General features: G+C 43.6%; 1 protein-coding gene across 3 annotated transcripts in view; it reads right to left on the bottom strand.

The window, feature by feature from the left end:
- The window catches only part of WDR7 (WD repeat domain 7), a 380,928-nt gene that overhangs the window by 229,569 nt on the left and 135,046 nt on the right, over window positions 1-16,313 (bottom strand). For all 3 annotated transcript variants that reach the window (XM_088476453.1, XM_088476451.1, XM_088476452.1), the window contains one exon: window positions 11,391-11,514. In XM_088476453.1, the coding sequence (XP_088332579.1) occupies window positions 11,391-11,514 (124 nt within the window). The remainder of the gene's footprint in view (window positions 1-11,390; window positions 11,515-16,313) is intronic.

Here is a 16,313-nt window from a genome sequence, read left to right as displayed (position 1 = left end):
TATAACTTTTCTATATTATTGTTTCTTTAATGACAAATTTCCTGATACATGAAATCTCAGAGGGAGATGAGCGTCTTGGGGCCCTGCACATATATAATAAATGTGAGATCAGATGATGAGGTGTTTAAGATAAAACTCTTCCTGTACCGCAGCTGCTGCTCATACATTCTTAATACATAATACGTATAGAGCTTACACAAGAGTGCTGCCTGAGCCATACACACACCAACAGGAGATGCATAATGACCTCTCAGCAATATTACCAGGCTGTACCTCCTCTGATGCAATATATGCTGGATAACACGGCCTGTGCACCACAAAAACGGGATGTCGTTTGGAAGCCGACGGTCTATATTCCGAGTGCCGGCTGCCAGACGTTCTAATCCCGACGTGGTACTAATGACAGGCGTCTAAATCTAGACGCCTGTCATTAACCAGATGCCAGAAGACCGACGCCCGGCATCCCGATTGAAGTGATGCCGGGCGCGGACAGCCTCGGGGGGTGGCGGGTTAGGTTTAGGGCTCCCAGGGGGGACTTAGAGTTAGGCACCCCCCCAGGGGGTCAGGGTTAGGCTAGGGGAAGGGAGGTTTAGAGTTAGGCACCCCCAGGGGGAGGTTAGTGTTAGGCACCCCCCGGGGGACTTAGGTTTAGGCGGCGGGGAACGGAGGGTTAGGTTTAGGCACTTAGAGGGGGGAATAGGGTTAGGCACTTGGGGGGGAGGTTAGGGTTAGGCACCCCTAAGGGAGGGTTAGGGGGGAGAATTAGGTTAGTGATACTTACCTTAGGGACGATCAGATTTCCACCCTTGCCGGGCTGCCGCTGTTGGCATTTGAACCGCCGGACCTACTACACCCCACAAAAACTACTTCTACAAAGATAGAATAATGTACACAAATTCCTGAACAAAGACTTTATAATAAACAGTAACTAAAAAAGTAAAAGTGCTGCATTCGTCTCTAGTGAAGAGCAGCCTGTGTGTCTGTGTGCCCTCATTGTATTTATACAGTAGTAGCGCTCACTACATGGATGCCACTACTCCCATCGCCCATATACAGTACCCGAGCTCCGGGATACCTAGACCAGTGATGTGCAACAGGTAGTCTATACAGCCCTCCAAGCGGGATTCAGTAAGGAAGCCGACGGTCGAAATGCCGACTGCCGGCTTCCCGACTGTCTAATCCCGGCAGGGGTCTAAAGACAGGCGTCGAGATCCCGACGCCTGTCATTTTACCTACACCGAGAGCCCGACGCCTGGCATACCGATCAAAGGTAAGCCGGGCGCAGGGTGTGGACAGTCGTGGTGGGGGGAGGGGGGGGGGGGGGGGAGAGGGTTAGGGGCTCCCGGAGGGACATAGGGCTAGGCACCCCCCCGGGAGGGTTAGGCGCCCCTGGGGGGAGGTTAGGGTTAGGCAGCGGAAAAGGGGGGGGTTAGGTACTAGGGAGGGAGGTTACGGTTAGGAATCCCTCAAGGAGGATTAGGGAGGGGGGGGGGGGGATTAGGTTAGTTAGTACTTACCTTTAGAGCAGTCGGGATCTGCACTGGTGCCGGGCTTGCGGCGTTGTGATTTGAACCGCCGGACATACCCTCCAAGCATTCACCTGTGGCCCCAGCTATCTCCTGCTCTATTGTACATAGAAAATGGCTGCCGATATTCTGCTACAGTGCGGTGTCTTATTCTTGGATCAAACTGATGTTTTTACAGGTTGAGTCTCCCATATCCAAATATTCCGAAATACGGAATATTCCGAAATACGGAATAATTTTGGCATGACTGAGATAATGAAACCTTTGATTTTTGATGGTTCAATGTATACAAGCTTTGTCTAAGGCACAAATTATTGAAAATATTGTATAAAATGACCTGCAGGCTGTGTATAAGGTGTATATAACACATAAATGCATCCTGTGTGTATATTTGGGTCCCATTCCCAATATATTTCATTACAATATGCAATTATTCCAAAATACGGAATATTCCGTTATCCAAAATACACCTGGTCCCAAGTATTTTGGATATGGGAGACTCAACCTGTACTGCAAACAAGGGTAATGTGTGGCCCCTTTGAAGGTTAAAGGACACTTAAAAAGAATCATTAATTAGCAACACTACTGTAAATTACCTTTTGTTTCCAGTGCAATCGAATCGGACAAAACCCCCCCAAAAAAATTACAGCTCCATCCATATAAACCGTAAATGCCGAGACCTTCTATGCAAAAAAAAAAAAAAGTTTATACACAATATAGCTATAAACAGGGAAATTTAAATGTCTCAATAATGAGTCTTGTTGGCTACCAAGATCACCGTACATGGATAAACAATGAAGACGACAAATTTATTTTAAATCATTTTCTTAACCGTGGCAGCGCAGAATGCCACGTGAAGTGATTAGAACACGTAAGTCGTTTGCTTTAACACGTAATATACATTTAAACGGCGACAAATGACATCTATTAATAACACGGCCTGCCTTATCCCTTCATTCCTTACTCCGGAGGATATTGCCGATGATTATTAATATTGCGGTCTCGTAGAAGTGGCTTGAGTCACATCCTGATCAATCCCAATAAAATAAAGCAGGTTTGTGTGTGGGGGTCTCTCTTTTTTTCCCCCTCTTGCATCAGAACAATTTAACACATGCATAACCGAGACGGCTATTGTTGATCTGTATGGTGTTACAAGGGGTCATCTCTTTTATTTTACTGCAAATTCAATATATCCTCCTAAATGATAGAGTACAACACAAAGCAAGCACTAAACGCGCAGAGGGCATGGAAAATATAGCCGATATCTGGATTGGGAAACCTATTTTTGGAATAGGGTGATTTTTAATGTGCAAGGCTACAAAACTGTATATGATCGAGATTTTTTTATTTAATTAATTGGTGACCTTTTACTATTACTCCCTATGGCGATAGCATTGACCTAGTCTGGAATAGCAATGAATTTATGTTTTATTGCACGTTAGAAGAATATTAAAAGGGGGTAAAGCAAGCATGTAATATGTGAGAGTGGTGTATTTATAACACTGCATGCTGTATACATTTTATCTCCATTATTTTTTATGCAGGATAGGGTGAAAATAGTGCAAGGCTTCGGAGAAAACACGATGGCGTACGCAACCGAGGATATACAGTAAGTGGTTGTGTCAGGGAGGGAGGTGAATTTATAGGAAGAGACATCTCCATGGTGAGTGACCGGTACTGCCTTAGATTCCCCGCAATGCCTATGACAGACAGACTGACTGCCTCACATTAATTCACTTCACACCACTGCTATCGATCTGCAGACTGTTCCCTAGTCTCTCTCCACACATTGCCTGTCTGGCTGCCTGCATCCACACATCAGCACATACACACAAAGGCCAGGGCAAGATAACCTTTTACTTTCCATTAAAGGCACAGTGGACATTTTATAAGGTAAAACCAGAGGTGGGAGGGGGAATTCGGATTTGCCGGTCTAGCTGTCCTGCCGGACATTGGCTCTGCTCTCAATTCAGGGAAGTCTAAAAAAATTACCATTTAAAAAAAATAAATAAATCCCAACAGGGAGAGGTTAATTTAAACACAAATGAAGGATTACATGAGCAGATGGTTCCGTTATTAAAAAAAAAACAGTTTAGTAAAACAGCATTAATGGTAAATCAATGCCGACTGTTACTGTACATTACACAGAGCAATAGAATTTATGTTATTATATACATGGTCAATTATACACTATACATGTGGGTATAATACATATATATCTCTATATCGGGTAAAATAAGTATTCAACACATCAACTTTTTTCTCACATTTGTAAAGGGGCTATTGTAATGAAATTTACACCAAATGTCAGCAACAACCCATGCAATGCACACATGCAAAGAAATCACACCATAGCTGTCCATAAATTAAGTTATGTGTAATAATGTGAAATGACACAGGGAAAAAGTATTGAACACGCTTACTGAAATTTATTTAAATACTTCGTACATAAGCCTTTGTTCGTAATGACAGCTTCAAGACACCCCCTGTATGGAAAAACTAGTCGCATGTATTGCTCAGGTGTGATTTTGGCCCATTCTTCCACACAGTCAGTCTTCATATATCCTGAAGGTTCCGTGGGCCTCTTCTATGAATTCTGATCTTTAGTTCTTTCCAATTGGATTCACGTCAGGTGGTTGGCTGGGCCATGCTAGCAGCTTTATTTTCTTTCTCTAACAGCAAGTGTCCTTGGCTGTGTGTTTGGGATCATTGTCTTGCTGAAATGTCCACCCTTGTTTGATCTTCAGCATCCTGGTAGATAGCAGCAGGTTTTTATCAAGAATGTCTCTGTATATTTTTCCATTCATCCTTCCTTCAATCATATGAAGTATGCCAGTACCGTATGCTGAAAAACAGCCCCATACCATGATGTTCCATGCCATTTTTCCTCCAAACATGGTGTATTATGGCATCCAATGAGTTCAATTTTGGTCTCATCTGACCAGACTATATTCTCCCAGTATTTCACAGGCTTGTACAAATGTTGTGCAGCAAACTTTAAAATAGCTTAAATGCTTTTTCTTAAGCAATGGAGTCTTGCTTGGTGAGCGTGCATATAGGCCATGGCGGTTGAGTGTATTACTTATTGTTTTCTTTGAAACAATAGTACCTGCTAATTCCAGGTCTTTCTGAAGCTCTCCACAAGTGGTCCTTGGCTCTTGGACAACTCTTCGGATAATTCTTTTCACTCCTCTGTCAGAAATCTTGCGAGGAGCACCTGGTCGTGGCAGGTTTATGGTGAAATTATGTTCTTTCCACTTCCGGATTATGGCCCCAACATTGCTCACTCGAACATTCAGAAGTTTAGAAATCCTTCTGTAACCAATGCCATCAGTATGTTTTGCAACAATAAGGTTGCAAAGGTCTTGAGAGAGCTCTTTGCTTTTACCCATCATGAGATGTTTCTTGTGCGACACCTTGGTAATGAGAGACCTTTCTTTCAATCCTTTGGAGCTTTGACCTCAATCCCCAGGCCACGCGAGAGCCCGGAACTCCCGCGCAGGCGCACACAGGCGTCCCCGGAAAAAGTAAACTGTGTGGTGTCCTGAGGACCGAGTTTGAGAACCACTGTTCTACAGCAGTTGCCACAATAATAACAGCCCGTCAGATGTGCGTTGTCTGTGGCTTCTCCTGACACCTGCTTTATGGTCTCCATTTGGACTGCAGCAAGCACATACAGTGTTGGGCGAGCGTCCTGGGCCGCCTGTGTGCGCCTGCGCGGAAGTTCCGGGCTCTCGCATGGCCTGGGGATTGAGGTCAAAGCTCAAAAGGATTGAAAGAAAGATACCTGTTACCCTGATATAAGACAACAGCTGGTACAAGGCTATTTTATATATTCTGGGTGCTGGAGCTTTGTCTCTTAACACGAGTGGAGTGTTTCCAACATGCGGCTATCATTGCGTTAATGTCACTACTTTTGCACGTCAGCACATACTGAACGTATATATATATTGTTTCAGACTACACTATGTTTGTTTTTTTTCTTTGTTTCTTTTGAGATCTACATTGTGGGATTTACTCAAAGACACTGCAAGGACATATATTTGGACCTTATGGACTTGGTCTAAAAACTCCTGCTGTAAAAAATGGTACACTGACGGCGCAGCTCCCACCCTTTATACTTCTATTACTCTGGTGATTTTTTGAATAGATCACACATTTTAAGGCGCGGCAGCCACCTTAAATAGGGAGTGTTTTTGAGACATTTTATGTGGTTCACTTAAATTCACTATTTCCTTTGGTTTATCACATGAATCGTTTATGAGCTTTGTGCGCCACTTATACCAATTTATATGACAATATATATACAGTCAGGTGCGTAAATATTGGGACATTGACAGAATTTTCATATTTTGCCCTCTATTCACCACCACAATGGCTTTGAAATGAAACAAACAAGATGTGCTTTAACTGCAGACTTTCAGATTTAATTTGAAGGTAATTACATCCAAATCAGGTGAACGGTGTAGGAATTACAACGGTTTCTATATGTGCCTCCCACTTTTTAAGGGGCCAAAAGTAATGGGACTATCAACTCAAAAGCTATTTCATGGACAGGTGTGGGCTATTCCCTCGTTATTTCATTATCAATTAAGCAGGTAAAAGGTCTGGAGGTGATTCTAGGTGTGATATTTGCATTTGGAATCAGTTGCCGTCGACTCTCAATATGAGATCCAAAGAGCTGTCACTATCAGTGAAGCAAGCCATCATTAGGCTGAAAAATCAAAACAAACCCATCAGAGAGAGAGCAAAAACATTAGGTGTGGCCAAATCAACTGTTTGGAACATTCTTAAAAAGAAAGAACGCACCAGAGAACTCAGCAACACCAAAAGACCCGGAAGACCACGGAAAACAACTGTGGTGGATGACAGAAGAATTATTTCCCTGGTGAAGAAAAACCCCTTCACAACAGTTGGCCAAATCAAGAACACTCTCCAGGAGGTAGGTGTATATGTGTCAAAGTCAACAAGCAAGAGACTTCACAAGAGTGAAAATAGAGGGTTCACCACAAGATGTAAACCATTGGTGAGCCTCAAAAACTGGCAAACTCTAATCTGGTCTTCCTAACAACATCTAAAAAAGCCATTACAGTTCTGGAACAACATCCTATGGACAGAAAAGACAAATATCAACTTGTACCAGAGTGATGGGAAGAGAAGAGCATGGAGAAGGAAAGGAACTGCTCATGATCCAAAACATACCACCTCATCAGTGAAGCATGGTGGTGGTAGTGACATGGCATGGGCATGTATGGCTGCCAATGGAACTAACAAAAGCAGCAGAATGAATTCTGAAGTGTTTCGGGTAATACTATATGCTCATATTCAGTCAAATGATTCAGAACTCATTGGACGGCGATTCACAGTGCAGATGGACAATGACCCAAAGCATACTGCAAAAGCAACCAAAGAGTTTTTTAAGGCTATAAAGTGGAATGTTATGCAATGGCCAAGTCAATCCCCTGACCTGAATCCGTTTGAGCATGCATTTCACTTGAAGAAGACAAAACTGAAGGGAAAATGCCCCAAGAACAAGCAGGAACTGAAGACATTTGCAGTAGAGGCCTGGCAGAGCATCACCAGGGATGAAACCCAGCGTCTGGTGATGTCTATGCGTTCCAGACTTCAGGCTGTAATTGCCTGCAAAGGATTTGCAACAAAGTATTAAAAAGTGAAAGTTAGATTTAGGATTGTTTAGTTTGTCCCATTACTTTTGGCCCCTTAAAAAGTGGGAGGCATATATAGAAACCGTTGTAATTCCTACACCGTTCACCTGATTTGGATGTAATTACCCTCAAATTAAATCTGAAAGTCTGCAGTTAAAGCACATCTTGTTTGTTTCATTTCAAAGCCATTGTGGTGGTGAATAGAGGCCAAAATATGAAAATTCTGTCAATGTCCCAATATTTATGGACCTGACTGTATATGGAATGGACATTTTTTTTTTTCAACTGTTCCACCTCTAACCAAAAAGATATTCACTTAAAAATTTGAAATATAATAGACTATTCAACATCTGAGCTCCCTGCAGAATCTAGTCAGAAAAATATTCTTCATCTGATTATAATGATTGAATGCAGATAAAGAGTGCAATATAGGGTAGAACAAGTTATGTCCTCAATAATGAACGTGCTTCCTATAGTGGCCAGAGTTTCCAGGTGATCTAGAACTAGCGGAAGCACCACCTCATACAGTAGTCTTATTAAAATTTTATTTTATCACTTATACAAAAACAGAATAAATATCCAGCTTATTGGTAGCTTAAAATAAATGTTACGTTTTTATGATGTCAAAGTCCTTCCACAGTGTCACTGCTGGTTAGAGCTCCGTGATGAAGTTGTACGGCGAAATGCTTGTTGATATGCCCACTGAAGATAAAATAATGAAACGCATTCCACATCACAGATTTTCTTCTCTCCTTGGTCCGGGAACTCTCCTGTTGGTCTTCACCTCTGACTCGGCTCAGAGTGATGGAGCTCATGCCACCCAATGGTAGAACTTTGCATCATAAATAGTAAAGAGTTACCCAGTATATATAATGACTCCGGCAACTAAAGAACGCCCACTGCTCTGTTTATGATATATAAGAAAAAGTAACTGTCTACCAAGTATCCTAGAGGAAGAAGGGGTGTAATTCTCCATTGCACCTCAACCACTTTTCCATTTCCGTCTGCAACCATGCTAAGAGTACTCCCTCCACCTTACCGTTCCTTGCTTCTCCACCCTCTTGGATATCAGCTCTCACTGACATGGCCCTTTCTTTGTTTTATTTGTGTCCTCGGAATAAGTTCAAGGCCCTGACAGCGGGGACTTCGGCAGTCAGAAGCAGATGCCGAAATCCCGACTGCCGGTACTGGGGTTAGGGGGAGGGTTAGGCACTAAGGTGGGAGGGTTAGGTTAAGGACACGGGAGCACGAGGTTAGGTTTAGGCACTAGGGGGAGGTTAAGTTTAGGCACCGGGGATGGAGGGTTAGGGGTTAGGTTACTAACCTACAGCCATCGGGATGGTAACCTAGTCCGATGCCGGCGTCAAGATTCCAAACACCGGTATCCCGTACCCAACTCGTGTCCTCTAACTTAACGAACTTTCCTATTGGCTAACCTGGTATTGGTTTCGGATATTGTTTTTTTTACTGATGCTAATGTTTCTCTTCCTCTTTTATTAATTTTTATTTGGTCCTGTGTATATTTTGCTTTTTTGCACTGCGTTGCTGAATCTGTGCGGCACCTGATGACAGCAATTGCAGTTATTGCTGGTGAAAGGCGGATAAAACAGGTGTATTTGTTAGAGATAGAGATATATATATATATATATATATCTCTATCTATGGGTGCATGTACGATCATTCATGATTCAAGTGGTAACTCATCAACTACAAACTGCAAGGTTACCAAAAACATTTCAGGTTGGATTCAATTAGCCACGAAAAGCCGCGTTTTGATGAAAAGTGTTCGCAGGTGCAAACTTTTCGCACAAAAAAATGTGTATCGTGCAATCCTATTGCTGAAGTTTCCACATGTGCGAAAACTCCATAGTCAAAAACCCGTTAGCTGTTTTCACCATGTCAGAGTGGGATGTAGTCGGCATCCCGGCGTGCAGGATGCCGATGGTCTGAATACCGGTGCCAAAATCCTGACAGGTCCGGATTCCGGCACCAGTATCCTGACTGCCGGCATCCCGAAGGTATGTATCGGGGTGTTAGGAGGAGAGTTAGGGCTAGGCACCGGGTAGGGAGTGCTAGGATTAGTGTGCAGGGAGAAAGAGGTTAGGATTAGGCACTAGGGTGGGGGGGGGTTGGGGTTAGGCACTAGGGTGGGGGGGGGTTGGGGTTAGGCACTAGGGTGGGGGGGGTTGGGGTTAGGCACCGGGGAGGGGGGGTTAGGTTAGGGGTTAGAAAAAAATACTTACTGTGACTTCCTATGGGTGTTGGTATTCTGGCTGTCGGGATGCCGCTGTCGGTATTCTGACCAGCGCCATCCCGACAGCCGGGATTTCATACCCAACCCTGTCAGAGCAGGTGAAAACTTGGGTAAAATCCCTATTTTTGGCTAAAAATGCGGAGACTTGGGGGCTGAACGCAGATTCCCAGTTATTGGGAACCTGTGCGTGCACAGGATCCATTCTGCGAGTATGCAGAATGGGTCCTGCGTAGTCTCCCGCAGCCCCTTTGATGCCTCTGCCTGATTGACAGGCAGAGGCATTTAAGGGGTGGCACCGGGGCGCCCGTTTTCCGGGAGTGGTAACTCCAGGGACTGCGTCGACGGACGCATTGTCCTGGCCTCGCAAGCCGGCCAGCTTGAGTAAGCTGAGGCTTACTCAGCTGGCTGGAGACAGCGCTGTCCACCATCGCGACCACCGATGGTCGCGATGGTACCTCGGTCGCAGTGCTGGGATCGCAAATGCAGCAGGGGGTGTCATACATATCCTTATGCATTTGCATATTTGCAAGGAGAGAATTGCAAAGCTGCCTGCGTGCAGCTTTGCAATTCCGACCGATGCTGAATAACCCCCGTGGTTCAGAACCCTTTGGACATCCCCCTCTCCCCACAATGACTAGGTAAAAACATTTTTTTATTTAACTTAATTCCCTCTAATAATGACATGTCATTTTTGGGGTCAAAATGTAAAAAGTATTGGAAAATGGGGTATTTGGGTGGGCTGCATGGATGGGACATGTGTTTTAAACATTGCAGGTGGCTGCACCTGGTGTATTTTTTTTTTTTTTTTTTTAAAGTGCACTTTTAAGACACAAAAATATACTTGCATTCATTTCAATGTACCCCCAATTTAATTGCAACAATTATTCTATCTAAAAAAATATTGCTTTTTTTTATCATTTTTCCACACTTATACATATATGCATATAACAGTCATTTGACACAATTTAAAAACTCAAAATTATTAGGTCCACTAAACCACTTCTATATTGTTTTCTATGTCAGTTAGGCTTTTTATGAGGTACAGATTGATTTCCCCAAAATGTGCTGTGGTTTCACCATGCACAGTTTTCACACTATTTTCGGGTCTTTTGCACGCATAGACAAAAGACGCAAAAATATCGCACCAAAACACGCAAATTGTGTGAAAACTTCTCCGACGTTAAGTTTTTTGCGTCTCATTGAATTCCCCTCTTCACGTACAAATTAAGGATTGTCAACTGTGTTTAAGAAAACAAATATGTATAACATTCTGACTTAAAAGAGGGGAGGAGATACTAATAATAACTACTATCATTTGGAACTTAAATATTCTGTCTATGCAATGGGGAAGGTAACGATGGAAGATTTAGTATAATTTCAAAATTAAAGTAAAAAGAAAAGCCAGAAAATAAATCTGGGAATAACAATTGTTGTCTCAATAGTTCAGGAGAAAGGGGAAATTTAGTACATTGTAAAAAAACCCCCTACAGATGTGTCCACAAACATTTAGCCTCCTTGCGCGTTAAACAGCCCTTCTAGTCGCGCCAACGTCTTTTCGTGCAACTTTATTCCTTAAAATGCATCTTATTCGCAAAGTGATGTGAACAAAAAGCACAAGCAGCTTATGCCGATTACAATAATATGCGGCGTGCCTATATTCTGTGGGCGTTTCTGCATGTGAAACGCTACGTTACAGTGTCATGGCCGCTGACGCTGTAACTTCGCATTTTGCATGCTACATATTTTAATCAGCATAAGCTGCTTGTGCTTCCTATTCACATCGCTTTGCAAATAAGATGCATTTAAAGGAAAAAGTTGCAGGAAAAGACACTAGGCGCTACAGAGTGGTATGGCGGTCACACGCTGTGTGCAACATGACTAGTAGCGCACGGAGGATAGATGTAGACACATCTGTATACAGTCTACAAATACTTAAACACTTACGTGACATAATCGTATCAACATATTGAGGTAAATATGGTGCCCAGAAATCAATGGCGTCTTTGCGTCCTGTCTGTCCAATTCGTCGAAGTTCGGCCAGTAACAGAGCTTGTGCAGCTTCTCGTACCTGCGACCGGAAAACAAGAAGGTCCGTGATGTACACTACATACTGTACCTGAAAATACTTATTACCATGTCCACCGTAATTAAGGTCATAAAAGGTAAGCCCACGTTTGAGAGAGATTAAACATGATTTACAATACAAAGTCTTCCATAACATTATTACATAGAACTTCAGAGAAGAATCAATATCTTCCTGAATGTGTGCTCCTAAACTCAGAACTTATATTACGCTTTAGTTCAAGGTATATACAAAACGACACACGGGTGAATCAATCCCGTTATTTCGTGTTAGGCTCATCAGTGTAAACGCCACCACGATATTCCATACATTTGAAATGGGCAAAAAGACCAAAAGTTCAAAACAGATGCAATTTAGTAATAACACTTATCTGTGACTTTATAAAATGCATTCATAAAATGTTTGACAAAATAAAATCTATAATATTAGACGTATTTTCCCATGCAGACACGCAGCACACCTCTCAGCAGACTATTTTTCTTTATAAAGGGCCAACATATTACTGTTATATAAACTGTTCCACCGCGAGATTTGACCAGATGGAAATTTGGACTCAACTCTTCTCCTGAAGGAAATGGCTAACTCGATGTAATCCTAATGTCAACATTTACAATGCTGACATTCATAACATATGGTCATGTAAAGAATGTTGACATATTCAAAATGTTTACATCTGTGGTAGGCTAAGAGGGGAGGGTTAGGAGTAGGCTACAAGAGGGGAGAGTTAGGCTAAGAGAGGGGAGGGTTAGCAATAAGCTACAGGAGGGGAGGGTTAGGGCTAGGCTACAGGAGGGGAGGGTTAGGGCTAGGCTACAGGAGGGGAGGGTTAGGGCTAGGCTACAGGAGGGGAGGGTTAGGGCTAGGCTACAGGAGGGGAGGGTTAGGGCTAGGCTACAGGAGGGGAGGGTTAGGGCTAGGCTACAGGAGGGGAGGGTTAGGGCTAGGCTACAGGAGGGGAGGGTTAGGGCTAGGCTACAGGAGGGGAGGGTTAGGGCTAGGCTACAGGAGGGGAGGGTTAGGGCTAGGCTACAGGAGGGGAGGGTTAGGGCTAGGCTACAGGAGGGGAGGGTTAGGGCTAGGCTACAGGAGGGGAGGGTTAGGGCTAGGCTACAGGAGGGGAGGGTTAGGGCTAGGCTACAGGAGGGGAGGGTTAGGGCTAGGCTACAGGAGGGGAGGGTTAGGGCTAGGCTACAGGAGGGAAGGGTTAGGGCTAGGCTACAGGAGGGGAGAGTTAGCAGCTTTTCCACTAGGCTGTTGTGTCCCCCTCCCACGGGCCGCAGTGACGGAAAACCGTCAGTGCAGCGCACGGCATCCATTCACAGCGACTGCAGCGCTTGGGAGCTGCCCGGTATGTCCGTAAGTGCCGGGGACGCCCCCAAGAGTGACGAAAAGGGGACGCATCATAAAGACAGGCACCATTTTCCTTGACCACGCCCCTTTTCCTTGACCACGCCCCTTTTGGGCGCCCAGTGCCGGACCTAGAGTGAACACTAGGTTAGGGGTAGGTTACAAGAGGGGAGGGTTAGGCTACAAGAGGGGAGGGTTAGGCTACAAGAGGGGAGGGTTAGGCTACAAGAGGGGAGGGTTAGGCTACAAGAGGGGAGGGTTAGGCTACAAGAGGGGAGGGTTAGGCTACAAGAGGGGAGGGTTAGGCTACAAGAGGGGAGGGTTAAGCTACAAGAGGGGAGGGTTAAGCTACAAGAGGGGAGGGTTAGGCTACAAGAGGGGAGGGTTAGGCTACAAGAGGGGAGGGTTAGGCTACAAGAGGGGAGGGTTAGGCTACAAGAGGGGAGGGTTAGGCTACAAGAGGGGAGGGTAAGGCTACAAGAGGGGAGGGTAAGGCTACAAGAGGGGAGGGTTAGGCTACAAGAGGGGAGGGTTAGGCTACAAGAGGGGAGGGTTAGGCTACAAGAGGGGAGGGTTAGGCTACAAGAGGGGAGGGTTAGGCTACAAGAGGGGAGGGTTAGGGGTAGGCTACAAAAGGGGAGGGTTAGGGGTAGGTTACGGAGGGGGAAGGTTTGGGGTAGGCTACGAAAGGTTAGGGTTAGGCTACGGGAGTTGAAGGTTTGGGTTAGGCTACGAAAGGGGAGGGTTTGGGTTAAACTACAAGAGGGGAGGGTTTGGGTTAAACTACAAGAGGGGAGGATCAGGGTTAGGCTAAGAAAGGGGAGGGTTAGGGATAGGCTACAAGAGGGGAGAGTAAACAGTAGGCTACATGAGGGGAGGGTAAGCTATAAGAGGGGAGGGTTAGGGGTAGGCTATAAGAGGAGAGGGTTAGGTTTAGGCTACAAGAGGGGAGGGTTAGGCACTAGATGGAGGGTTGGGGTTAAGCTGCAGGTAAGAGGGCTAGGATTAGGCACTAGGGAAAGGATTAGGCTGCAGGAAGGGAGTATTAGGCTGCAGGAAGGGAGGATTAGCCATAGTCACTGCCGGAATTCACACAGGATCTGCCGGAAGTCATCCTGATGTCACCGCCAGACCCGGAAGACACTGCTGGAGGACTTGCCGTACCAGGTAACTCACCACTAGACCACCCGGGAGGTTTCAGCAACATTCTAATCAGTGCCGACATGTTGAATGGTGACATGGTCAATGCTGTCATGCTGCATGTCGACATGACAGCCATATCGATATTATCATGTCTACATGAATGAATGTCGACAAAATATACCACATCCAACTCTAGGTGATCACCTCCTTTGAGACCAATCTGAGATAAAGGCATAGCTTATTATACCACAAGAAAATATTGCCGAGTGGAACTGAAAATGGTCACTACTCTGTGTCACACGCAGGGAGAATACAGATGCATGTATCTAGAGGGAAAACAACTTTCAACAATCTGCTGCAATTGTGAAAACAACAGGGAAAAAAAAACAAGACAAACAGACTGTGGATGCTCTCAATGAACCAATTAAAAATGATTTGTCTTGTACTGGAGAAAATCATCACTTTGTTTTGGCACATGGCGATGTTCCCACAAGATAGCGAGGAGTTGATTTCCAATTAAGCTATCAAGTGGCCTGGATTCCATCTGTCAAATACTTGTATCGGGCTTCAGATCTGCAGACAGACAATTTTTGCCACAGCAGCATAGGTGTGATGTCCAGGCTATCGAGTCATTTATCAGACACAGCTCCCCCAACAATGGGGTTAAACATGTGTGCGCTGCTCACTTCAAGAGCGACAGCTTTGCGCGAGTTTAATGGCAGCTCGCAGCCGCAGATCTCTGCCCCCTTGTTGATTGAAAAGAAGATTTATTTCTAAATGAAACTTAAGCTCAAAACGCTTATGATCGCTGGCCGCTTAAGATAAATACAATATGTGGCAACTTTTCTTACAAACAGAGAGATTTTATTACTGATGCGTTCCCAAGTGTGTTGTATCCTTGTTAGTACTGGCTGTCCAGCAGTAACAAATGACTGTACAGTATTTACTAAGTATAGGATTACAATAAAAATCACAGAAGGGAGGCATTTTACCAGGAACGTGCTGTATACCTTGCTAACGTATATTCCTTTATAGATCTAGATATTTTGAGAATAAAAATCATCAGCATGTCACTTTAATATGCAAAGGCATGAGGCAGCCATTTTGTAAACTCGACTCCTCTTCAAGAAAATGGATTCTATTGTGAAGACTGAAAGAAAGGCACATTAATATTAATCCCTGTACTATGTTATGTTGACAGTCCGAATGTCGGCATTATATCGACATAGCATTTTTTCACTATTTAAGCCTAACCCTAGCACTAAAATGTACTGCCAACATGCTGACATCATGACTGGATACCATGACTTGATCTAGTTAAAAAATAAATTCTAGAAGGGATGTAAAATTCTGCATCGTCAATATTATTATGCATCCCTCTATATATCCCAATTAAAAAAAAAAAAAAGTTAAATACAAAATATGGTTCTGATCTTCTCTTGGTTCTGAATTTGTTTTTTTAATCCAAATTTCGGGTTTTGGGTTGCAAGAATTACATGATATTAGCGGTTTTAAAAAACATCAATTTGTTTAAAAAAAAAAAAAAATCCAAAACCAAAATACGAAGATGAATCTAGGTCCAAAACCAAAACACGCGGGGTCAGCGCACATCTCTATTTAAAATCAATGTATTTCTTGTGAACTACTAAAAGGACTGATACTCCCAAATCTGCAAGAGGCATTGACTGGAAAGTGTTGTTTATTAAACTAAACTACAGATATATACGATTTACCATGACAATTTGGACACTAGAGGCACTGTACACATGAATCGTGCATCATGGCAGCTACCGGTTACATCAGGGAATGAAAATGTGCAGGGTAATGAGGTTATCAGTGCGGATAATGTGTGCCTGACACAATCTACAGATCGTACACAGAAAATAAAGTGACAACACACCCACACTTAGAAATACAGTATATTGTCATTTTAAGAATTGTTCTCATGAACACCATTAAGGCATTTCCTTCCAGGTCAGTTCAATAAATGTTTTGAGAATTCTATGCCTGTAAATTTAAATTTGTGCTAACCCCGATTTTGCACTTTCACAGTATAAACACTTCTGCTCACACTTCCTACATTTTATAATACAATCCAGAGGGTCAATATCCCTGGTTTAACCCTGCCCTTTCCTGCATGTTAAATCTCATGGGGCCGGATTCTAAATTGCACAGAATCCCTAAACAGACAAAGGATTGGATTTTAAATCTTGTATGTTTGTTTTTTTTCTAGTTAAAAAAATAAATAAAAAATAAATTTAAAGTCTATACTAGATGGATACTGTTTAGGAACA

This window comes from Taudactylus pleione, unplaced genomic scaffold (genome assembly GCF_031769625.1).
Source record: "Taudactylus pleione unplaced genomic scaffold, aTauple2 ptg000189l, whole genome shotgun sequence".
NCBI lineage: Eukaryota > Metazoa > Chordata > Amphibia > Anura > Myobatrachidae > Taudactylus > Taudactylus pleione.
The sequence above is the reverse complement of the archived record's forward strand: the minus strand, read 5'-3'. Positions and strand labels throughout refer to the sequence as shown.